This window comes from Atheta coriaria, unplaced genomic scaffold (assembly GCF_025399875.1).
Source record: "Atheta coriaria isolate IRGN ID8LTWV9N9 unplaced genomic scaffold, Caltech_Dcor_3.1 hic_scaffold_4_pilon, whole genome shotgun sequence".
Classification (NCBI taxonomy): domain Eukaryota; kingdom Metazoa; phylum Arthropoda; class Insecta; order Coleoptera; family Staphylinidae; genus Dalotia; species Dalotia coriaria.
In genome coordinates, this window is record NW_027045446.1 from 5,570,695 (window position 1) to 5,595,610 (window position 24,916).

Here is a 24,916-nt window from a genome sequence, read left to right on the forward strand (position 1 = left end):
TGATTAATAAAGACTCTTTTTTTCTCCTGGTTTTATATTTTTCGCGTACCAGCATCCTCAATACACGCTTTCTATAAAAATTTATTCATTAATAATGACAGTTATTTATTTGAATTTCTTATAATTTATTATTCAATTGTTTAGAATGTGTGTTAATTTTAATTTATCGGTTTAAAGCAAGTAAAAGCAATTTTCTTTCTGTCGAGTTTACGCTTGTAGTTCATATTCTTCTTCTTCATTCGGTCGTTCTGCTTTTGGTTTGTACTGGTTGCTGGTGGCCATGATGCGTGTGCACGCGGGCGGAATGTGACGTGTAACGCGCGTTTCAGGATGAGCAAATAAACAGAATGGGGCATAGATAAAGAACGGTGAAAGTAGACGCCGGCGACGAGAAGAGGTATTCCGTGTTTCCGGTGTTGATGACGCCGGTCGGCTTTTGTGCGCCAACTTGCCAACAACTGGCATGCACGAATTATTTCGAATATGTAGGGCTAAACATACCTGGTATAAAAGGTGTTTGCATGCCTGCCCAGGGCAACAAATACCTATATTTTACCTGTCTGGACAAAAACTCACCAACTAGTGAACAGTAAGGTTGATACCTCAAGCATATATGTTTGCAGTATTTTTATATTATACTCGTAATTCGGTAGAATTTATGATGCGTCATAATTAAGTAGTAATAGTAACGCGCCTTATGACGGAAATGCACGGTAAATGATCACACATATGATAGTATGAATTTGTTCATTGCGGTGATTTTTTTCTTCACCTGCGACTTTGCAACCTTTTTCGTCATATTCTGAGGTCGTTTATAAGCACTTACAATTGAGATGTTTGTAGTAATTTGTATATGCTTTGAAGTACTTTGAAGTTTTACTTGATGATTAAGATGATTACTACTACTGCTACTATATAAAACCAGATTTAAAAGGACTTGATGAACATGATTTGTATCCACTATTTCACCTATATTTCTGCTATCACTCTTGTTACTCGAGTACCTTGGTGACTTCTAACTGCTCTGTGGTTTACCGGAAATAAATGTAGATGATGAAAACAACGATTGTGCACGACTTTGTTTTGCTTTTCTAATTTCCTTACAACTAGCACAAAGCTGTACATTATCTGCTTCCTGTTGGAGTAACAGAAGGCTGATGGCATTCTTGATGGTAAATTGCATGGCAGTCCCAATATTCAAGTAAGTGATGACAAGCGCCAACATCCATACCTTGCAAGTCTTTTAAGCTAACCAACTCTTCTTTAAGTAACAAATCCAATTCTATTTCATTATCAAAGGTGAAGGTTACCTTAGCTGTACCCACAGCAGTATTTAGATGCTCAACTCCTGATTATTTCATCAAAGTTTGCACCATCGAAGTAAAGTAAAGGCATTTGAATTATGCTTACGTCTTGCGACCCTTAAACTATAGAAGATATTAAAAATCCACGGGGATGTTCTTATTTAGCTTCGCCCAATTTGAAACTATTTTCTTGTGACTGGATTGTTGATTATAGAAATAATCTGCAATTTTGTTCATCACAACCAACAATAAGTGTATGGTGTAGAGACTGTAGAGGTTATAAGTTTGAATTTCAAAAGACCATCAAATGACCTTCACGCTGCCGTCTAATTGGCCAAAAAGTCAGCCAGCATGATTTTTGATGACGTCGGAGTATAAAATCCATGATGGCCGTTGTTTGCAACATTTTTATTGGTGGTTGTTAACTGCCTAGGTTTACGAAATTTTCCCTAGCAACCAATGACAATCGTACGCGCGAAATTTGAATATTTGAAAACTAATTTTTATGATTGCTGGTATATATAGACTACCTTCTTTACATTTTAGCTAAGTAAAGTTAAGTAAACACTTACTGTACGCTATACCTTCAAAATATCGCCGAAACGATATTTTACTAAACCACTGCATTATGTCCACCAATTGTTTCGGCGATATTGTGAGGGTATAGCGTACAGTAAGTGTTTACTTAACTTTACTTAGCTTATACTCACCCTCTCGTACTACCATTGTATTTTATTTTTGAAATATTTATTTATTTATAATTTTTCGTGAATATTGAATTTACAATTTATATTTATAACTCCAAATATAATAGAGCAAGAGCCAGTGACGGCCAGACTTTCGTCATTTTAGGAAAGATGAAATTTTGTCCATGTGTTTCTCCAACACAGGTAAGAACGATCCCCAATTATGAAACCTGGATCGTGGTTCCTTTGGCAGTTAACAGCCAACAGAGATGTACACATGATGACCTATGTTTCGTTATTTTAGCAAAGTCCATTTTTTTTTTTTTTTTTTGGCTAGGGTTGGAACCATACCCGGTGACTGGCAATGAGCAGCGCATGTTATAGGGGAAGGGGGGGCAAAGTGGGCCCCTGGGGGCAAAGTGGGCCCCTGAAATTCAGATGGCTTAAAAAATTGAGGGGCAAAGTGGGCCCCCTAAAATTTTTGATAAATAAGAGGGGAAAATAACTCATATCAACAAATTCGAAGTAAGAAATGAAAAAAAAAATATATATAAGCAAAAAATGGATACAAAGGTAATAGCAAAATTTTTATGGGCGGGGGCCCACTTGCCCCATATTCTGAATTTTTTTTTATTTTGATAGACACGGCTTATTAATATTGAATACTGAACAAGGATGTAAAAAATAGGGTAACGAGTGAAACAAGGTAAACAAATCCCCTTTTTTCGCTTATGGGGCCCACTTTGCCCCCCTCTCCCCTAATAATGTGACGAACAAAATATGCAAAAAGGGAGTTTGCTAAAATAACGAAACATAGGTCATCATGTGTACATCTTTGTTGGCTGTTAACTGCCAAAGGAACCACGATCCAGGTTTCATAATTGGGGATCGTTCTTACTTGTGTTGGAGAAACACATGGACAAAATTTCATCTTTCCTAAAATGACGAAAGTCTGGCCGTCACGGGCTCTTAGTCTATAAATCCAATATTCACGAAAAATTATAAATAAATAAATATTTCAAATATAAAAATGGATTACGTATTCGCCAAAGAAAGTAATACATTGTATTTTAATTCTTTACATTTATAACTTGAAAACACTAGCTAACTGACTCAATGAGAACTGAAGACAGTTCATACTTTGTTATATATAAGTATAACAAAATTGAGGATCTTATTGACGGTGTCGGAACTTAATTGGTCCAAGAAACAAGGAAGTAATTAGCTAGGCTACTTTTATCAAAATCTACATGAACGAAGTTGTAAAAAATTACTGGTAAATTAATGATTATAGGTTATATTGGGCATTTATACTTTATTTATTTTTTTCAACATTACTGGATGTTTTTCACGTTATCCAATTTATTTTGTCGTTCATTCCATTGTTTTGACAAAAAACTAAGTTCACATTTTGCATTTGCACCGTAGGCAAGGCTCGAGTTGGTATAATCCATTGTTGAACCAGGTTTTTGCCACAGGACATACCGGATTGCCTGGACAAAATGATTTTTTATCGGGCAACCGCACAATGACGGCACTGTCGTATTCAATAGCGTAAAACTTGGAAACGAAAATGGGAACATAAATGGAAATGTGTGTCAATTTGGGTGGACATAAATCAATTTCATTGGCCAAAATGTATAACTTTAGATAGGGTAAAAGAGGGTAATGGGGGTCACTTAAGGGAGAACTCAAATATAATTTAAATTATAAACAAAATACTTGTTGCAATCGCTTATAAGCATTGTTTACTTAAATACCTATTATTTGAAATAATTTTCAGTCACTTTGACAATCAATTTTGGATATTATTAAAGTTTAAAAAAAAAACAGATTTGACTCCCATTACACCGACATGCGGGTAATGGTGGTCACCCTGGGGACAATCGGAATCAAACGAAATCTAGCAGGTATCGCGGACATAATATTCCGCAAAGTCCCACCCAGTGCATTTCACATGAGCTCATAGCCCACATGAAGTGCATCTGAACCACATTTAATTGTTTTTTTTTTAAATCGTTGCACATTAGACATCAGTTTTCCAAATCTTCATCCTCATCGCCCTGGCATAAGTCATCAGTGCCAATATTGGAATCATAAGTTTTGTTACTTTCCTGCAGTATCGTTTCTGCAAGAAGGCTATTGAAAAATAAGTCACATTGCTTTTTATAGGCCTTTTAGAGCGGACTAAAGACAAAAACGACCATTGGGAGTCGCATGACTCCCATTGCCCACAATTGCAATATTGTGAAAAAAAAACCAAAAAAAATATTTCTTCAAAACATTAATGTAATCTGAACTGCAAATCACGATTTTGAATGTTTAACTAAGACTATATAAAAGTTTGATTCGAATATTGCAAGATATTCGACACTTATCTTCTAATTTGCGTGGACGTAAAATTAGATCAGCGGAGCTCAAAAATAAAATATTGGCGTAACTCAATGATACACGCACCGATTTGCATGATTTGTCGGGGGTGGCACTGGGGGGCCAGAACGGAGGTAGGAACACCGTTTACGCGTTACTCGTAACTATTGTTTCGTGGATATATGGGTGACTCCCATTACCCGCTGACTCCCATTACCCTACTCTCCCCTACCGCAAAAAATAAATAGATAATAAAAGTAAAGTGGGCGATAAAATCTTTTTTTTGGTCCAGTTTCAATCTCAACTTGGAATCATCGTTTTTACAATCTTTGAAACAGGAAATTGGATATTGGCTTTGGAGTGCATTAAAAAAAATGCAAAACGTAAAGAAAGTAGTTAATATAATATACAAGTAAGCGCAGAAATTAGTTTTCATATTTTCAAATTTTCCGCATTTGAAAGGTTTGATTGTGATTGGTTGCTATGGAAAAGTTCCTGAATCTGTGCGGTTTGTAACCCGGACGTTATCAAAAATCATGATGGTCGACTTGTTAGCCAATCAGTCGGCAGGGTGAAGGTCGTTTGGTGGTGTTTTGCATTTCAAACTTATTACTTCAACACCATACTCTTTTTATCTGTTGTGGTGTAGCTAAATATGAATAGTCCTGTGGATTTTAAATATCTTCTAAAGTTTTATGATCACAACACGTTGGTATAATTTGATGGTACATTTTTAGAAGCTAAGTATTGCTAGGGAGGTGCCAAGCTATTTTCACTTTTGATAATTAAATAGAATTGAACTTGTAAAATTAGCCAAGGTATGAATGTTGGAATTTGTAATCATTTACATGTATGCTGGGACTGTCAATTTATCATCAAGAATTCCATCTGCTTTCTGTTACTCCAAGAGAAGGTGCACAATGCATAGATTTGTGTTAATCGATAGGAAATTGGAATCACAGAAAAGTCTAACACAATCTTTGTTTTCATCATCTACATATATTTCCTGTATACCAAAGAACAGTTTTAACTGATCAAAGACCTCAAGTGACAATACTGCTAGAAGTAATGTATGTGGATTCAAATAGTAGGTACAAATCATGTTCATGAAGCTCTTCTAAATCTGGTCCTAAGCATGGAGCAAGTAGTAGAAGTGGAAGCAAATCGTCATAATTATCAGGAAAAAGTAATGTGACGCAAAATGTAATATAAAACGCAAACAAAGTTGAGTCGAAACCTAAACTTTGAAGTTAAAAACGCATGGAATCGTTCGCGTCTATGTTTGAAGGTCGCGCCCGTGGTAATCGGACGAGATTGTCAATGCCGATGCACTCGGCAGGGTCGCGGCGCGCCGCTGGTTTATTCTACGTTCTTGTGGTTCCACCGTCTACGAAACTTCTTCAACTCTTCGTTCTTCGCATTTTCGTCCGTCAGGTCTTCGACATTCTGCGCTCGCGCAAAACGTTTTTACATTCTTTGTTGTCTACTATTTACAACAAACTCCACAGAACAGCAGTGCTCTACTATTTAACAAAGTTTAAGTTTTTGTAGGATCGATTTTTTTTGGTCTGAACTAATAGAATTTGGGAAGTGTTGGCATTTATTACTTAATTTATAACCATATTAGACTTCTTCGTTTGGGTTACTACGTGTTGTGGTATTGTACTTAATTATTGTAATCCACGTAATTCTTGTAGCATGGTGCTCGGCCAAGCGTCACGTCGACGTTTTATTGTCACTTTTAACGACGCACTTAATTCATTCTAATATTCATGCGATTCATGACAGGTATTACCTCTGTTAGCGAGCATCGCTGTTTGCGGCATTATTATTATCAATGTTATTAATGTGACGTGCGCGTGCTACCAAACGATGCGCTCTGGTCGCCACTGAATTATAAATTTACAACGAAAATAGCATTAAATTACAAATTCACACAATTGACATTTAAACAAACAACCATAAACAAAATAAAACCACTTTGCGGAGTTATTGCATGGTTAATTAACTAATCAATACAATATTTTATAAATATTCAGGATACTTATCTACATTTAGGATTTTTTTAAACTAATAGTGATAAACATTTGTTTACATATTAGATATTAATATATCTATATTATTTATTTGTTTCAGGTGAGTTTGGATGAACAGTGTGGTTATTCTTGTCCATATCATCAAAAATAATATGTGAGTTTAATTTTAAACACTGGCAATAGAGTGGCATCAAGAAATAAATAAAACAAAAACGTATGAATTGTAATTGAAACTAATGCAGTTGAATCATGGCCAAAAATGATTTAAAAATAATTTATTCGCTTTAATTTAGCTGAAATTCGCGAAATCTAAAAATAAACTTTTGGCACAATTCTAGCCGACATCAAATTTTCGTCTTTGATCAAATGTATTTTTAGTCTTCGAGTCAGCATTTACTCTTCATTTCAAGATCCATTCCACGAATTTGCGTCTGCTTCCATATACACAAAGCTAATTGAATTTGCACATTTATCAAGTTCGTGCTCGTCTCGTTGAATTTACGCACAATAGCAAATTAAAGAGAATTAAACTGATTGCCCACAAGCGTTGAACTGTTATTTAAACTTCAACACACCGGGAAGAAATTGTGTTTATGCTGAATTTTCACTGTGGTTAATGTCCTATCCTACTACTATAACAAAGTGAATGGATTTGCGGAGAATGTTCTGAGAATTGAGTCGATGAAAACGCCAGGAACGTGCCCGGCACTGTTTGTTTCGTTTCGCCGGCGCTACAGTTGAACGCACTCATCGCATCTGCCGCAATGAGTGATTGTTATTTAATTAAGTACGCGACTGCCTGCTGGCGACTGCATCGCAATTGCAATATTCGCAATCGCCGTTCGAGTGACGCGCGCGCATTTACTGGCAATAGTGGGTAGTTATTGTACGAATATAGATGGAAAAAAGATGGAATGGTTAAAGTGATTGTCGGTACTTTATTCTCATGCAAATGTAGATTGAGCAACTGTTGTCAGAGTTTAGATTTGCACGCGAAAAGCAATGATTGAATTTTGATTGTGGCGATGGACCGGACTCGCCTGTCCAATGATAGAGTAGTTCGCCGCAATCAGCCTGGCGAAGCACACAAATTCGGTAATTGGAATTGTCAGATGAACAATCGGACGAGAGGCGAGAGAAAATTGACACATTTGTGCAAACAATTTACACCGAAATGACGGTTTTAGTAGCCTCAACGTCCAGAAACTGTGTATTTAAAAATTTATTTTGTGTTAATTATTTAATAATTTACTTGTTGTTTGAAAGTTTGACACGCCCGAAAATTTTTATTCCGCCCGCGGCATCGGCCGGGCTGGAGCGGTTTTCGGTGGCGGCATGTAAGTGCACATATCGCGGCCCAACGCGGCGCGCCTCGCCGCGCTCCAGCCTTATCGATAAAACGTTGACGTCACGGCGCCACCCTCGCCCAGGCTTGGCTTGGGCGTCGCGGGCGTCACGTCTCGTATTGTGTCGAACGCGAACAGAGCCCAGAATAGGGTCACGCATTTCCGCGCCCGCAATTCAAACTCAAATATATCTTATAAATTATAGGTACTTAGTAAATAAATTTAGTCAAGCATATCAAGCAAGTTTTACGACATGCTTAAAAAGTTGAATCGATAAATTTGTTATTCATGATTTCTTAAAATGTTTCTTGTCATTTTCTGTTTTTGTTGTTACGATCATGAATGGTATATCTGCACAAGTTGTTGAGATGTGTTGAATGTGTTTAGAAGTTGGAATGTGGGATATAAAAAAGTTTTTCAGATAAAGTACAAAAGTGTCAATGGAAATGTCCCGTATAAATGGAAATGTTTGTTTTCCCATGCTCGGTATATATTTTTACGTGGTTTTCCTGTCGCCAGAGAAAATAATACCATTTCAAGTTTGTCTCAACTGTCAAATTGGTTTATTCGGAAAATTTTACAGATAGCACTTCTTTCGCTACGTTGAAGCGTAAACATTTACGAAAATCAATACTGTTGAATTATTTATAAAAGTGTTTTGTTTTACAATGTGCAAACGTTTGCAATTCGTTTGATTTACAATTCTCCGGATTTTTTTTTGTTATCCTTTTCTGTTGATTTTCGTTGATTTTTCGCAATGTTGTAGGTGTTCTTCTGGTTTGCCAGGTTGTGTTAGATTTGTCTCGCTTTGTAGGCTTTGAAACGAAAAGAGTTTCCATTTGATCAATTCGTTCCCTTTCGTCGACTTACATGCAGCGGGTGCGATTCTAATGTGTGGATCGCCGCCGCTGCCGTAAAAGAAAAACTTTATTGGATTTTGGTTTCGGGAGCGTGTCGGCTTGCTCTCGCGAGAAAGAAACCCCCAAGCATTTCGTGCAACCGCCGCCGCCGAGAAAATCCGCAAACATCTTAGAACCAAAAAGTAAAAGCTGAAACTAAAGAGCAGCATCAAAGAAAGTTGCTGTAATCATCTGCACACACCCAAAACATTTCCGGGGTATTTATACAGCCACTTGTCAACGTATTCAAGAAAATGTTAAGCTTTTGTTGATATTTTTAAAACAACCTGTATTTGTATATATTTTTATATGGGTTAGTTCCGTGTTAAGATACATTTGTGGTTTCTTTTTACTTTTGCAAATTGAGCGTGGAACATTCAGTGCGAGACTGAAATGAGGTTGAGTATGTGAGTTTAGAGGTGGCAATAGGGAAAAAGGATGCTGCCGACGCGCGGCACTTTCGTTTTTCGGCGACTTTCTAAGGGTTGGTTTGATCTTTTCCCGCTTTGTGGCGCATACATTTCAAACACTTCCTACTTGGGCGAAAAAAGAAACATCTGTAGCGCAATATTAAATTAAATTTGTATTACAGTTTTTTTTTATTCTATTAAATGATAGCAAAAAGTTATATTGCCAACGAAGGTCATATTGATGCACTATCATCGTAAAATCATCATCATAATAGTTACGGTATTAAATTCATAACTTTACTGTTTTGCCATAAAGTTTGTAATAATAGTACTACGAGTAAACTTAAAATTATTCTCCATTATTGAAAGAGATGTTTCGAAAACTTTATATTTAAAAGTTCTAGATTTAAACTTCTTGAATAAAACATTATTAAACATTAAATAGTTTGGTTATGGTTGAAAAGATAATAAATGTTTACTGTTAGTTTCTTTTAAACAGCAGAGAGGGTAGATGTCTTCAATATTCGGGCTGTTTACATGCTTGCTTTGCCTTACATTTATTAAAATCGATAATCGACTATCTGCCGTCTCAGTATTTATGAATATTTATCGCTTTCCATTAAGCAACCACTACGTACTTCCTACATTTATGCCTTCTAGCAAACATGCTACTAATGCGACTAAAGCAATCAAGACAACAAACAAAAACACAGTGTTTATTCCATACTACAAGTACCTAAACAATATTACATAAACAATATTTATTTGTGTTGTGGGTTTTTTACATTTAGCACAGTTTCCATTTTTTAATATTTTAGATTGTGCGGCAGAAAATCAGTTAATTGCTATTGAATTTATTTGTTATAATCAAACATCAGCGGAAAGATATTTGTCGGAAAGATTGTGGTATAACGAATAGAAGTAATTGATGATTCCATTCGCGTTTTCAATTATCGCCTTGATTACGTGTCTGACAGGACGATAGACGTACCGAAGGCGAAAAATAGCCCACCAACGGATGAGAATGGTGAAGGATGCGAAAAGCAATAAGAGCAATGCGAACGTCTAGTCGCAGAGAGCTTTTCCTTAGGGATTTGTGTGTCACGTGCTTATTTTTCATCAATCCAACTTCTCACATGTAATCAAAAACATGCTACCAACAAGTGAAATAGTGAAATCCATTTATTTTCTAATCATATGCTTTCTTCGGTGAGCAAAAGTTTTGCATTTAATATGATTCATGTGTGGGATCGGTGAGTGTGAGTTCAAATGTTCTAATTGATGTGTGTTAAAAGACACGATGTTTATTATCACGAACAATGTTTATTAAGAAGTCTTGAAGAAGTATAGTTAAGAAGTATTGTAGAGAAGAATAGTTAAGAACTGTAGTGTTTGAAGTAATGTCAAGAACTGTCCTTCCTAAACCCTTGTCACCCACCAGCAACCCTTCAGGTTGATGGGTGGTGACAAGAAATTTGGAAGTAGGAAGAAAGTAATAGATTGGATTGGTAGAAGAAAGTGTATGACATTGAAGAGAGGGAAAGCTGACCATTGGATTCTGGGAATCCGAGTCGTGCCAAACCGTCCGACTCGGGGATTAGGATTTTCAAGGTAATAAAAGATATTAGGAAATTTGGGAATTTTGGATGAAGAATTACGGTATACAATAAAGATGAAGAAAGTTATAAAGTTTTGAAATACAGAAATAAGCTTTGGGTAAAGATCCCCACAGTACCCCCCTACCAGTGATAAAGTTACCGGAAAGGCCGGAAGAAGCTCTTCGGAGTTGGTATTGCACGCAGCAGAGGTGATGCGCGTCGCATTGAGATGAAATCTTGAGAACCACGCCTGGAAACAGTCGGTGAGTCGTGCCTGCTTCCCAGCTCTCGTCGTTCGAGAGTTGTTGGCGAGAGGTTGCAGCAGTGGTGTGCGCGTCGCACTGGGATGAGAACCCAGCCTGGAAACAGTCGGTAAGTCGTACCTGTCTCCCAGATCTCGTCGTTCGAGACTTGTTGGCGAGGGGTTGCAACAGTGATGTGCGCGTCGCACTGAGATGAAATCTTGGGAACCCAGTCCGGAAACAGTCGGTGAGTCGTACCTGTCTCCCAGCTCTCGTCGTTCGAGAGTTGTTGGTAGAGCATGCAGCAGAGCTGATGTGCGCGTTGCACTGAGATGAAATCCTGCGAACCCAGCGTGGAAACAGTCGGTGAGTCGTACCTGCCTCCTAAGTCTTGTCGTTTGAGAGAGAGTTGCTTAGAGACTTGCGGATTCTCCGGGATTGGTTGTAGTTGCTGCTGCTGGATCTCTGGTTGAACTGGGATCTCTGTCGGGTTGGTCGAAGTTGTGAGCACCATGCTTTTTAGAGTACAGTTCTGGAAAACGTCTCTAGGGTAGGTACATTCGTGGCAAACGTGCCACGGCTATGGTGTTTGTTTTCTTCTTAACCCTGGCGGTTTTCTTCTGTTGTGCCTGTGTAGACATACCACTTGTGGCATGTTGTTACACTTTAACGGCAGGAAGGATGTTGTACGGTCGAAGGACCTGGTGATGTGATGCGATGCAATACCTGGCTGTGATGATGGTACTCCAGAGTGTGGTTGAGAAGGCGGTGGGTTATTAGAGTTAGACCTACCCTTGTGGGTGAGAATGAAGTGGTATAGAATGCGGAGGAAAAGTATGTGACGGGAGTTTAAGATGCGGCGGCATGTGCGGTGGTGGACCACCATGTGGACACATGCCTGGCAGTGGAAAACAACTGCATACTAGGCATACCAGGATGAGGCGGCACCTGGTGCGGCGATGTTGGACGTCCTGGGTGATAACTCGGAACGTGCGGTTGATGCATCGTAGGTGCAGAAGTATGGAATGATGCCTTCTGCGGTGGAAGTTGTAGCTGAAGAGGCATCGAAGATTGAGTCCTTGGTAGCGGTTGATGTTGCGTTCGTCGTAGACATTGTTGTGTTGCACTCAGATATTGACTCACCAGATACCCACAAAATAAAAACTAACGTGTGTTTAATGTTCGCAAATATCACGTCGGGGTCACCAATTTGTGGGATCGGTGAGTGTGAGTTCAAATGTTCTAATTGATGTGTGTTAAAAGACACGATGTTTATTATCACGAACAATGTTTATTAAGAAGTCTTGAAGAAGTATAGTTAAGAAGTATTGTAGAGAAGAATAGTTAAGAACTGTAGTGTTTGAAGTAATGTCAAGAACTGTCCTTCCTAAACCCTTGTCACCCACCAGCAACCCTTCAGGTTGATGGGTGGTGACAAGAAATTTGGAAGTAGGAAGAAAGTAATAGATTGGATTGGTAGAAGAAAGTGTATGACATTGAAGAGAGGGAAAGCTGACCATTGGATTCTGGGAATCCGAGTCGTGCCAAACCGTCCGACTCGGGGATTAGGTTTTTCAAGGTAATAAAAGATATTAGGAAATTTGGGAATTTTGGATGAAGAATTACGGTATACAATAAAGATGAAGAAAGTTATAAAGTTTTGAAATACAGAAATAAGCTTTGGGTAAAGATCCCCACACATGTATTACTTTTCCAAGAAGTACGAAAAACACGGTTTTGATATTATCGACAGGCTTGGCGTACACAAGAATAAAGTAATATTTTAAAATAGAAATAAGTGCAGGACACGAACGAGAAGGACGTGGAAAGCTCAAAGGATAAGTGATCTTTGAAATAGGCGTATTATATTCGCGTCAAAGCGAGTGGATAATAGGGCGAAAGAGCTCGATGTTGCAGCCATCAATGTGCGAAAGTTGCGAGAAGGACGAAATTTTCTTGCAAAGGATACAATAGAAGGAGATATTGTGACATGTTCAGGGCAATATTGAAATATTTTATATCTATATTGTATTTCATTTTGCGTCAACTTCAATTGTTTTCGTTCAATTTTATTGAAGGAACAATTTTTAACAAGAATTTAAAAAAAAAGATTTTGCTGTAATTGTAACGAAGTTAATATTTTTCTTAATCGATTTTTCTTTTATTACACGTGCGCTCCCTGCGAATCATTCGAATGGCTTCAATAGCTCCCCCAGCACCTGCCGGACGGGGATATAAGGTAGTTATTAAAGTTTATTGCACCTGATAAACTCGATCAATGCCGACGAGCGCGTGCTGACACCCAGATATAACTCCTGGACGAATTTCGCATTTCCACTACCAAAAGTCAATACTACAGGCCAAGCTAACGTAGTGTAGCAGATGCAAACCTAACCAAAACTTAACCTCAACATTCATATAGGTATATGCATTTGATGTAGATAGGTAGAAATTAGATAGTGTGCGTGGGAGTCAGGTTGAAGGTGCTACACTGCATGTGCTTATCATACGACAGACACACCGATATAAAAATCGCACACAAATGTCAGCAGTGACTATTGTCCCATTGTTTCGCGCTGACAATCGCGTGCTGCCCATTGCGCGTTGTAATAATAAACACAATTGCATTGTAGAGCACAGCAAAGCACAAATCCGACAGAATTGTACACCTTGGATGAATATATCAACATCGACCAGGGAGACGCGAACGACGATGTAAATTGTAAATCAACATTGATGTTTTAGGATATTTGTTATTTATTTATATTTACAAATTATTCAATACCTCAGGTACCTATAATATTACATTATAAATGTATAGAATTTGAGTAATGTACTAGACTTGTAGTGATTTATTGGTTTGCATAAAATAATATATTACCTACAATGTATTTGCGTAGATAGACATTCTAGGAATGTTTTTCTATTCAAAGCTAATTATATTGCTCGGTTTTGATAATATTTATGCTCGTTTAGTTGCAACATTTTGCAATTTGTGAGTTCGCTCGTTCCAAAAGGGTACTTCTGCGCGTTCGACGTTCAGCGTTCATATCGTATGTATTATAACGTTTGTATTCATTCGAATTTCCTGCCGACTCCTTGTGAACAGTCTGGCTGGCTGGCTTGGTTTCCTGCGCATTTTAGATAGGATTGTTTGCCGACGAACCCAAACGCGCACGAATTTCGTGACTGAGCAATGAATACACGTGCGCGCCTGTTCGCAGCGAGATAGTTGAGGTGGTACCTTTATTTCCATTGCATGTTGCAGCGAGGTCTTGCAATTGGATCTAATTTCGACCTGCGCTGCCATATTTACTGCAGTTAATGGCAAATTGTAAACAGTAATAATAAACATTTGCTTTTATAACAGTTATTTATATAGAACAGAAGGAATGCTAATATTTCTATTCGCGTATGAAGAAAGGATGATAAAATTTCATTCATATTGAAAAATAAATATTTTTTTCAAATAACCAGATAGCTCATTTGAACGTCACAGACTTGAGTGACTACTTTAATAGCTCCAGATTGCCTTCTTATAGTTGCAAAAACGAGTGGGGGTAAGTTTGTTAATATGGTATGAAGGATGTCTATGGCTTTTCTGCGAAAAGTAGCCAAGTGAATTAATTGTTTTTATTCCAATTTTGAATTCAGAATACTTTTGTTTTCCTTGATATAAATAAATAAATAGACTAGGTTAAATATTGACGGTGTCATAAATATTCAAAGCATAATGTTTAGTAAAGTAATTCTTATAACCTGGTTACAATGCTTATGTATATTTGTTTACTCTGATGATTTAGTCCTACCTCTTAATTCCGAGTAAATTTACCTACACTTTCCTACAACGTATTGCAAGGAGAAAAGAGAAGAGTATTAAGCTAGAGCACAGACGCTATGTTTAAATAATATCAAGTGGTTAAATTATTCTCGATGCTATATACGAGTATGTGAATAAGAGTATAGTTTCAGTTACATGTGAGCTAAACTTTCCTGGATGCAAAGATGTTGTATTAGTTTAGCGTACACGTTTGTTTTCGACATTCGCTGGCAAACTAAACCAGCGCTCGAAGGAACTTGAATCAAGCTTTAAGTGGAAAGCTACACGCAACTTCAAGAATATATTAAATTATCCTGCAAGGAACATGTTAGGATAGCAAACATAATCTCACCTATGAAAATATGAAACAGTGCAGGTTTATGTTAAAATATTATTAAAACTTTGAAAGTATGATCGACGTATTAAATCAAATGTATTCAAATACATCGGTTTGGTTTAATTTTGTATCGGTTGCCATTAAAGATTTGCATTACGCTGTAAAGGTAAACACCGCCAAGGATTTGCATACGAACATGTGAGTCCCCTTTTGTGTGCTTTGAAGCGGTTTGCTACGGGTGTTCTGCATTCGCAAGTAGGTTTTGAACGTTAATCCAACGCCGAACCGAAGCAAAATTAAATTATATTTTGCGGGCGAGATGAATGAAAATTCGCGCTTTAAGCTTCAGCCGCCGCCGTGCCAGCCAATACCAGTAATCTTTGTGCAAGCAGTCAACAACAACTTACTCGTATATATTCTACTCTCCGATTCCATTTCAGTCGGGAAATGCGAATACTTGTTAACATTTTGAATTCATAAATGCACATTCATTGTGCAATGAGAATGTTGCTTCAATCAAGGAATTAATTTTAACTTTATAGTAAACAGAATAGTTTAAAAAATATATTCTTGACTTAAAATTAGTTTCTGATTAACTTCTAATCAACACGACTTGGGGATTAATATTTATGTAGGTAAATCATATGATCCCAAATTTTTAAAATGAGAATATGTAACTTTGAAGCTTTCTATTAATCATTTTGCGAAGATTGCTTTGGGCGCAGGAGATAAGAAGATTAGCCAGAATGAAAAATTAGAAATTGCGATGAAGTATTAGCACATAATGGAATTTTAAAGGATTTTAGATTGCGCATTTTCCGCCCTGCGTCATGTTGAAGGCTCCTGGGAAAATGGAAGATTTTAGCATAAGATGGCACCGCACCAAAAACGAAGGACAAGCTGCATAGCTGCATGTTGTTTTATTACCGGATTATACGAAGGATAATGAGGCTTTGTCACTGTGCAAAGCGGAAAAACACGGGATTATACGCAGTTTTTAAAGATTTCACCGTCATCAATATTTGATTTTATAACAATAAAAAAATTTCATGCAAAAATTCAAATTTAATTTCACTATTTATATTTTCCTTGAGTACCAAATAAATATACATTAAAATGCGCTTCAAGAAGGAAAAGAAATTGAGAATATAATGAATACAGCAAAAGAAAGAAAACTTTTGTTTCCAGTAAAATATACCCTATTTTTTCTTGGGCGCATTATGCAAGCTGAGAAGGCTTTAGAAGGCTGCGGAACGAATGTCGAAATGCGACTGCCAACGCTGTTAAACAAAAGCTAAATGGACGTCACGTTAAGTAGTCAAAAGGAATGCTTTAGTCAGCAAAAGCAATCAGAAAATGTTGACGTACTTAACATTATTTAACTTTTTGTACTGAAAGCATTCTAGAAATTAAAAAAACACTAATTACTTTTCAAAACGTGAGAGGTATACACGAAAGCAATTTTTAAAATTATACTCTGCTTGTTTCTGACATTGTTGATAACTGGTTTATCTTTGCAGCTCGACTTGGTTTTACTTTTTAATTGCTTACTCTTCACGTCTTTATTACTTCATCGCCGCAGATATTAATTTTCTGTCTGTTTGTTGTGCGTGTTCGCTATTTAGTTTCCTCAATTCCGCTAGTATTCTGAATCTTACTTTCTCACTCGTCTTGGAAACTGGGCATTATCAGCGGCTGAATAAACTTTTGTAATTTACCCGAGCGAACGGCTCATTATTTCAAATTATATTTCATATTTCCTCTCATTGCGCACGCTGCCAACGCTTCTTCGCAGTCGTTTAGATATACATCTTTGGTGGTAGCGCAGTGGGAGATGAGGGTTCGAAATAAATTTGGTCGGGTTGGATTTTAATGAAAGCGCAATAAATTAAGCGGAGGTTATAAAAACGCGCAAATGCACCAGTTCGAACCATCCTAACGCTATTACGTTCTAAGCTCACGCTTTAGGGTAGTTGCCAGGAATCAAGGATAGTATGTGCTCTACTGACCAGCTGTGTTGGAGTTAGAGAATTTAATGTTTGAGAGTATAAATTAAGCAGGAAAATTGTTTTACACGAAATGCTCTATAACTTTATTGAATTTAGTGTAAAATTTGCAGCGCTCCTGTAAATTTTATGCAGTCAGTTCTCAGATTACAGCACTCGCCTCGTTTCTCCTCATTGATTTCATGCGAAAGAGTTTGTATTTGTCTCGTTCCGGGCTGGCGATATCTGCTTTTCGTCTGATTAGAGTGCCATTTATCCACAGCCCCTTGACGGCCACGGCCGTCTCGCTCCGAACCGGGGCCCATCAATTGCTTGGCGGCGCTGTGGTGCTTGTGGCGGCGGCGACGGCAGTATACAGTTGCACTATTTTGGTCGCACACACGAATACACCCGACGGACTCCTGAAATTGATTGATGCAACCGAAACGGCGTTTGGGGAGCTACTTTATGTCTCCATAGAGCCACCTCTCTATAATATGAAACCCGTTTTCAAAAACCTTCTAAATTGGGTGAGGAATAAATTTACCGCATGGGTAGAGATGAATTTTCTACAAATATGGTTTTGATATATGGAGATTGAAATATTTTTACAGATTACTAAATAAATTCGATTTATTCATTCACTAAACTAACATAGAACAGAATTCGAAAAAGACACATTTAACCTCGAAACAAGCGATGTGTCCTGTGTAAACAAAGACTATGAAGAACAAATGGCCGCTTGGATAAAACATGCGCGATGTGTTGCTCCCGCGTGTCGTTTTTGGGCTCTCCTATGGGTCATTCTGACCTCAAAAGTTCCGTGCCTTTAAATAACAGCTCTCTAGCTGACCCAGTACACTAGTGTCGAATACAACACCTCGAACACAACGCGTACAATTCTCACTTTGTCCATCAACGTGAATATCCGTAAAATGCTTAGAATTTCTGACATTGTAAATGAGTGCTGTCAACACACCGACAGCATATGGAAATTAGTTCTGAATAATGTATACCTGAGATTTGTTCAAACGCTGTCACCTGACTAACATTCTCGTTGGAGTGGCAGCCCTTTTAATCTTGCACGAAGTGTTTGTACTGTGCATAGGTTTTATGTAGATTTATGTTTTGCAATGTGTTTTTTGTCATTATGTCATTTTTATCGTTTCATTTTTGACGCTTTTCTGGACGGAAAAGAATGAGGGCATTTGGAAAGCTAAACGCAGGCGCGCTGCTTTGTCAGAGCATGTTTTCATTTTTGATTAAAACTCTTGTCGCGCTTTGTTCTCGCGTCGAGGATGAGGATGTGGGCGAGGACGCGTCTGAAACTAAACGGTCGAAACTTCCGTCGTGCCGAAAACGCTAGGCGGGTAGTAAGCACAGATAACGCGTGGGTCCTTGCTCGCCGCCTCCAGAGTTACAGACCCAAGTAGTCGGGGGCGATAAAACGTGCTACGTTCACTTTATCCATCACGTACGTGGGACGTAAATTCGAAAAGCTTAAAAACAGGAATACAGGAAGAAAGGTTGTACAAGTTACTGTATTCAATGTTCATGTTCGCAGCAGCAACATTCTGACATACCTTGTTATAGAAAATTGGTGAAAGATTAATTTCTAATTTAATTTAAAGTTTTCAAGTTTTAAAATTCAAAAGCAACAAATTTATTAAATAAAATTTTACGTTTTTGCTTTAAACCTTTATATTTTCTTCAACAAACTTTGTAACTATAAACATCTAAGAAACATAAAAAGTTCCTGTTATGTGTTTGCGCATCCTTTAAAGCTGAGGTAGCCGAAACTTTATTTTAGCCAAAGATTGAAGTGCTAACTAAAGAAAGTTATAAATGACGGTAACTCACTATGCGGGTTGGATATCTTTCCATCTCCCTGGCTATCTCCGCAGATCTTCTCGGATTGACCCATATAGATATAGAGATACATATAATCAACTTGACTCGTAAATGTCGCCGCGAATAGAACACCCCGTAAATCATAAAAAGCCACGCCAAAAGGCATTAAAAAGATGTGGCTTTATTTCGATCCCGGTAGTCAAACGGACACGAAGGATATTCCCTGCAAACAATTTTATTTTTTACAGTTTAGCGAGTTTGCTACTTTGCGACATTGTTAGACGTTTCGAGTTATTTTTTGTTTCTATTCTGGAATAAACGAGCACTAACTTGAGCGCGTCGTATCAATTTTCACCATTTATCGACGTCCCTTGAGAAATGACCCTGGAGCGTTTCTGTTCTGTGTTAAGGACGTCGGACATTGAGCTTGTCGAATCAAACGCTGTGATTTCTATAATGGTAGCGATAAAATGAGGAATATAATAGGATGAAAATTTAATACCTTCTGGAAGGATATTTAAAATTTTAATAGAACGCATTTCATTATCCTGTATCCTGTGTTTTCTTGTAATAGTCATTTTTTGTCATACTAGGTTGTTTGTTAAAATTTTGTTGTGAAACATGTTGCCATACGAGTACGTTACCAAGAAATATTAAAAATTTAACGTCACAGAGGACGAATATGAGCGCCCGGCGCCTCCACCATGCAAATTTGCACTCGTAAATGTTGCATTCGCGTCGTTGGCGCAAATAAATGCGCGCAGCGGGATGAATTTTCAAAGCGGCATAAAAGTACAGAAAATCTGTGATGCTTCCGGAGATATATGAGTAAGGATGTTAATAAATATTTGCGAAAACGAATTAATAATAACCAGATCGGAACAAATTGATTTAGTTCACTTTTTATTTCGTAAATGTTTATTTAATGAGTTATTAATTTTTAAAATATACAAATTGCTAAAATGGATTCATACGTTTTTAACTTTTAGATTACGTCAAATTGTTGTAAATTATGTGACAATTTAGAGCTGGGAATTTCATTAAAATTTTAATCAGCTGTGGAATATGCCAGAAATCTTGCACTTCAAACAACGTGTTATTTCTAAATTATTCATTATTATTATTAATCTCTATGGAATGGGATTTAACCAATTGGATTTTTGGAATTGTCTGATTTTACATAACTGATTTCAAACGTGCCTAAAATGTAAAACATGTTTTTCCAATCACAAACGCGCTTGTTTCCGAATTATTTATTACACATTCTGCACCCAGTGTATTTTGATTAAACATACATTTTATCACTTGCCGTTGGAAACCAAACAAATCCCTAAGCCCTATACGTAAAAGCATCAATTTGGCGGATTGAATTTAATTTTCACTAAATTCTGTAGGCAAAAAACATCAATTTGACATGGATTTTAGGTTTTTTTAAAGTTGTACATTTTGCTCGCTATTATTTGGGAGAATTCAACAGATGAGGCCGTAAATATATATCGGTTACAATTTTAGTAGCAATTTGAGATAAATATGGGTTGCGTTTTAATGGCGATTTTATGTGCTGGGATTTGGTAACAAAGATTTTGATGAGTTTCCAAATTTTTATGTTCGCATTTAATATTGGGTAGCAGACTGATTTGAATAATTAAAATATTTCAGCAAACTCATTAATTTACTGCGATTTAATATATTTTAAATAATAATGTTAAATATTTATTGTTTCTGTACGTTTTTGTTTTTTATTCGCTTTCTTATTATCGTGTTTTTCGTCGGGTTTAATTTCTTCTTGTTGTCGTAGACGATGTTTATCACAATGTAACTGCCTTAACCTGCTGCCGCCGGCACGCTTAAAGCATGGAGGCGGCAGTGTTATAAATTCCGGGGCCGACAGAAAGGCGCATGAAAAATCGATTGCTCATTAAGACCACGCTCGCGCTCCACTCCGGCGGGGCTAATTTACTGCCTCAATTAAAAACTTTACGGCTGCGAATTTATTTCGCGTTTTGGCGACGTTTGCAAATAAACAACACAACAAGTGGATAAAGCCACTACTTGTGTACGCACACACATTTACGTAGCCCAAATATGGGTATTAATATTAAAAGTTACTAATATTTGATCGCATGTGAGCAACCAATTGAAACAGGAGTTCAATTTAAACCTAGTGATCCGTTCAGGTAGATAATGATCGAGTAATATGGCGTTGGTGCCGCATGCGTAAAGTTGGATGCACGCACAGCACCGCCAAATGAGCATTAATATTAATTTTCGAGCGTAAAATGGACGAACAAGCTCAACACCGGCGTTCTGACGACGCCTCACCGCCATAATTAGCGTTAAATGTTTAATTACGTATTTTGACGGCGTTGCTGCCATCAGCACTCGAACTATACTATTGATCGAAAACGCAAAGCCTTTCTTGTTACCAATGTTCTCATTTTACACAATACAAAATTTATTGAATTCTTTGTTGCGCTACAAATAGGTTTAACACATAATACTTTATTAAGTACAACTTATTTACAAATCAGAACAAATACTTCAACATTTTACATTTTCGAGTGTTTAATTTTGTATGTCTAAACCATACAAGACGAAATTAGAACTTTCATATTGCCCCATTGAGTGTAAGCATATTAACCAACGATTATGTCTATGAATATGATTATGCTAACGATGAGCACACTAAGGTATTAATTGGAACACATCAACGCGGATTACCAAACGGTGGAATGTTATCGTTGTCCGCACACTTTCTAGTTTTCAGTCTGACATCAATTGAATTCTGTGTCGATGCGCCAGTGGGAGTGCACCCATCGAATTAAACAGCGTTTGACTTTACTTAGAGTGTATATGTATGTATGTAGGCACAGGATGCGTTCAGTCGAAATGGATTCATATTCATGAGTGCGTGAATTGCTTGCTGTGCTTGTTCCAGTTAACAATTAACTGTGTAAAGTGTAAAACTACATTTTATTAAATTTACATAATTAATAAGTGTTTCATATATTTTTTATAAATTGTACAAAAAATGTTCAAGTATATCGTTAGTGAACTTTAATTGGAATATTAATAAATAACTTATTTGCAGAAACAATGTTTGCACGCCTATCATCAGAGCCTCATAAGTTTTCTTGTGTGCATTTCAACACATGACGATATGATGATATGATTTTATAAAACTTTTTTGTATAAAAGTTCAGGAGCATAGTGAGAAGTTGCGGTGAAAATTTCTTTTCGATGGAGTATAAAGTTTTTTTTGCGTAATGAAAAATCCTTTGAGAGAGTGTTACGCGTACTTCGTGCTTCGTTCCGGTTGAAGCACATTTCATATTCGTTTCTTTGGGCTCCGCAGAAAATTCAGCAAGTTTTACCATGACCTGCAGATCATGTTGAAATCGTGCATGGAATTCAAAATTCAGCCTCAACAATCAATAAAATGAAAAACTACTCCAAAATATTCTTAAAACCGGCTTGAATACAAACTCATGTTTATTATACCTATATTATAGTTTTTAACTTTGTTTTTATTGTTTTCATAGTATTTATTGTTTTTCTGGTGCCTGAAGTTTAAAAACTCGGATGAATTAAAAATTAAAATGAGAAATGTGAATTTGCAAACATGAGAATATGAGATTATGCATATTTGCTTTGCTATTGGTTGAATGGCTGGATGCTTGGCTCGTAATGGCAGGGCAAGGATAATTTTGTTTCGGGCGCGTGTTGACCGAGTGTGCATGCCTCGTGCTGCACGTTGCTGCACGTGGCGCATTCGCACGGCATTGCTAATGGCACTTAAGTGGAGTGTAACTCGCGCCGCGCATGTTTGGGCTATAAATATTCCACTTTTCCGTTTTATTTATTGCCACCGCAAGAATTTCACTCATGCATAGAGAGATTTATGCTACAGTGATCACAAAAATACCAAAGTACTTCAAGAAATCAAATCTCCACACATTTTATTAAGTTTAACAGCACATGGAATAAAATTCACAGAGGTGACAATATTTACATCTTTCAACGGAAGATAACTTTTAAAATAACTGCAATAAATATATGATGAATGTAGCATATTCATTAAAAGTGACTTTACGAATTTGGCAGGTTCGGATCCTGAATCTGACACGTCAGTGTTGAGAAGTGTTGAAAACGTTTTGTTTTGCTGTTGTTTTACCCTTGAATGCTTTCCTTGTTTAGTTCATCTTCTTGTACCCTGCGCCCGAATCTATTAAGAAATAGATTACCGCCGTGCGCGGCGCGGGCAATAAGCTTGTTTGCGAAGAACGCCTTGCTAATGCTGAAATCTACGAGTACAATAAAGTCAAAAGTGAAGCAAAAGAGAGGGCAGCACACAAATGCGCGACGGGGTGCTTCAAAACAATTCTACATCAAAACCAAACACGACTAGAGTGGAAAACCGGAGAACACCAAAAACATTTCTACAGAAATCTCCGAAACAAAACGTCGCAAAACAAAACACAGCGATTAGAGTGTAATGAGTAGTGTCGAAAAGTCAACTAAAATATTCATCAAGATAAATAGTCTTTAAATTTGGTTAGATTTACATAACCTTTTCACATATATTTTATTGCATATTACACATATATTTTATTTATCCAATAAAATTAAATGGCTTGAATCAATTCGTATTGCAAACAATTGCCCGGACGAACACGTCAGCCCTTTAAATTCATTGAAAATAAAACAAATAGATCTAAACAAAGCAAACTCTATCATCGCAAATTTATCTCATGCATTCGTAAACGTTTAATTTACGTTCCCAGCACCCTGCGGTCAGATACATATCATTGGATGTATTATACTATTATTTGTTTTTCTCCAATCGGGGCCATTTATTTAATCAAGCCGATGGCACGTGCAGATTCGTTGCAATGCATCCATCCTGTTCGGGGAATAGATGTTTGTTTTGGCCGGTTGGTGGCGGCGCTGTGGCGTCCGTCATGCTGTTGCGAGCAGAATTTAACGCTTGATTGATGTACATGCAAATTAACACGATGTGTTTACGTCAGGCGGCGTAAAGCCAATACCGAAATCTGGACAAATTCATTGATATGTGTGTGGGTTGTTGGACGGGAGTGGGCGGAAATTCGTCACAAATGTATGCGTCCGACATGCGTCACATCGCTATGCAGGAATTTTTATTCAATGACATGTGTGGCATAATCACAATTTTGGTACATTTTTTATATGACCACCGTGTATATGCTTGATATTCAAGAATTTTTATTATTTTCTGGGGGTAGGTGCAATGCTGATAGCGATCTACGAATACCACCGGGTGCTGTTGCGGTTGAACGAACGCGGGGCGGCAGGGTAGCGGTTTTGCACGCTCTCCCGTTTAGGGTCACGAGGTCAGCGCGCATAAATAAGCGATAATAAAGGGATAATTATGTTTCGTTCTGCGCTCTTATTAAACGAGTACACCCAACACAACACGCAACAACACAACCCAACAGAAAATTACAAAACTCGTAAAGAATGTTCAATAAATATGAATGAATTGTTTTTGTTGGAAAAAGTTTTCTTATGCGTGAGGTCACATATTTTAAATTATTTAATGCTTAAGGGTTAGAGGGCGTAAATTGTGCGCGGACGTAACAAGCACATTTGTCTTAACTTGCCCTAGAATGGTTGTGGTTGGAGGGATAATAAACGATGTGTGTGTTACGATACTGCGTCCAATTTAGCATTTACTATTCAAGCTTGAAGTCTCCTAAATTTCGTACAAAACCCAACCAACCACAAGTATAGCAAGTAAATTAGCGCTGGATGAATGGCAGACTAATGACGGGTAATTAACTCTTTAACTTTTAACAAAACACTAATTTACATAGTGCAATTTAGAAAGAGAAGAATGTTTAGATGTAGAACATCCACTCTATCAACATTCTCTTCGTCGCTCTATATTTGTGATGACTATGCACATATAATTCTGCAAACAATTCAAGAATTTGCATGCTTCACACATGTCATGGCCAGGAAATGCCGAAAACATGTGAAACCGCACTTTG

General features: G+C 37.3%; 2 protein-coding genes and 2 long non-coding RNA genes across 7 annotated transcripts in view; 3 read left to right on the forward strand and 1 right to left on the reverse strand.

The window, feature by feature from the left end:
* The window catches only part of LOC135791348 (multiple PDZ domain protein-like), a 55,351-nt gene that overhangs the window by 10,959 nt on the left and 19,476 nt on the right, over positions 1–24,916 (forward strand). The window lies entirely within an intron of this gene.
* LOC135790681 (uncharacterized) lies at positions 195–6,186 on the reverse strand. Its single transcript, XM_065300954.1, is given in 4 exon segments — positions 195–1,012; positions 1,124–1,141; positions 1,143–1,348; positions 6,156–6,186. Coding segments are annotated over 4 exon segments (546 nt in total). The 3' UTR covers positions 195–721.
* On the forward strand, positions 6,377–13,548 carry LOC135791355 (uncharacterized). The gene is made up of 3 exons (XR_010548015.1): positions 6,377–6,550; positions 13,099–13,130; positions 13,525–13,548. It is a non-coding gene; the product is annotated as an uncharacterized lncRNA (long non-coding RNA).
* Positions 10,977–12,568, forward strand: LOC135791354 (uncharacterized). Its single transcript, XR_010548014.1, has 2 exons — positions 10,977–11,441; positions 11,529–12,568. It is a non-coding gene; the product is annotated as an uncharacterized lncRNA (long non-coding RNA).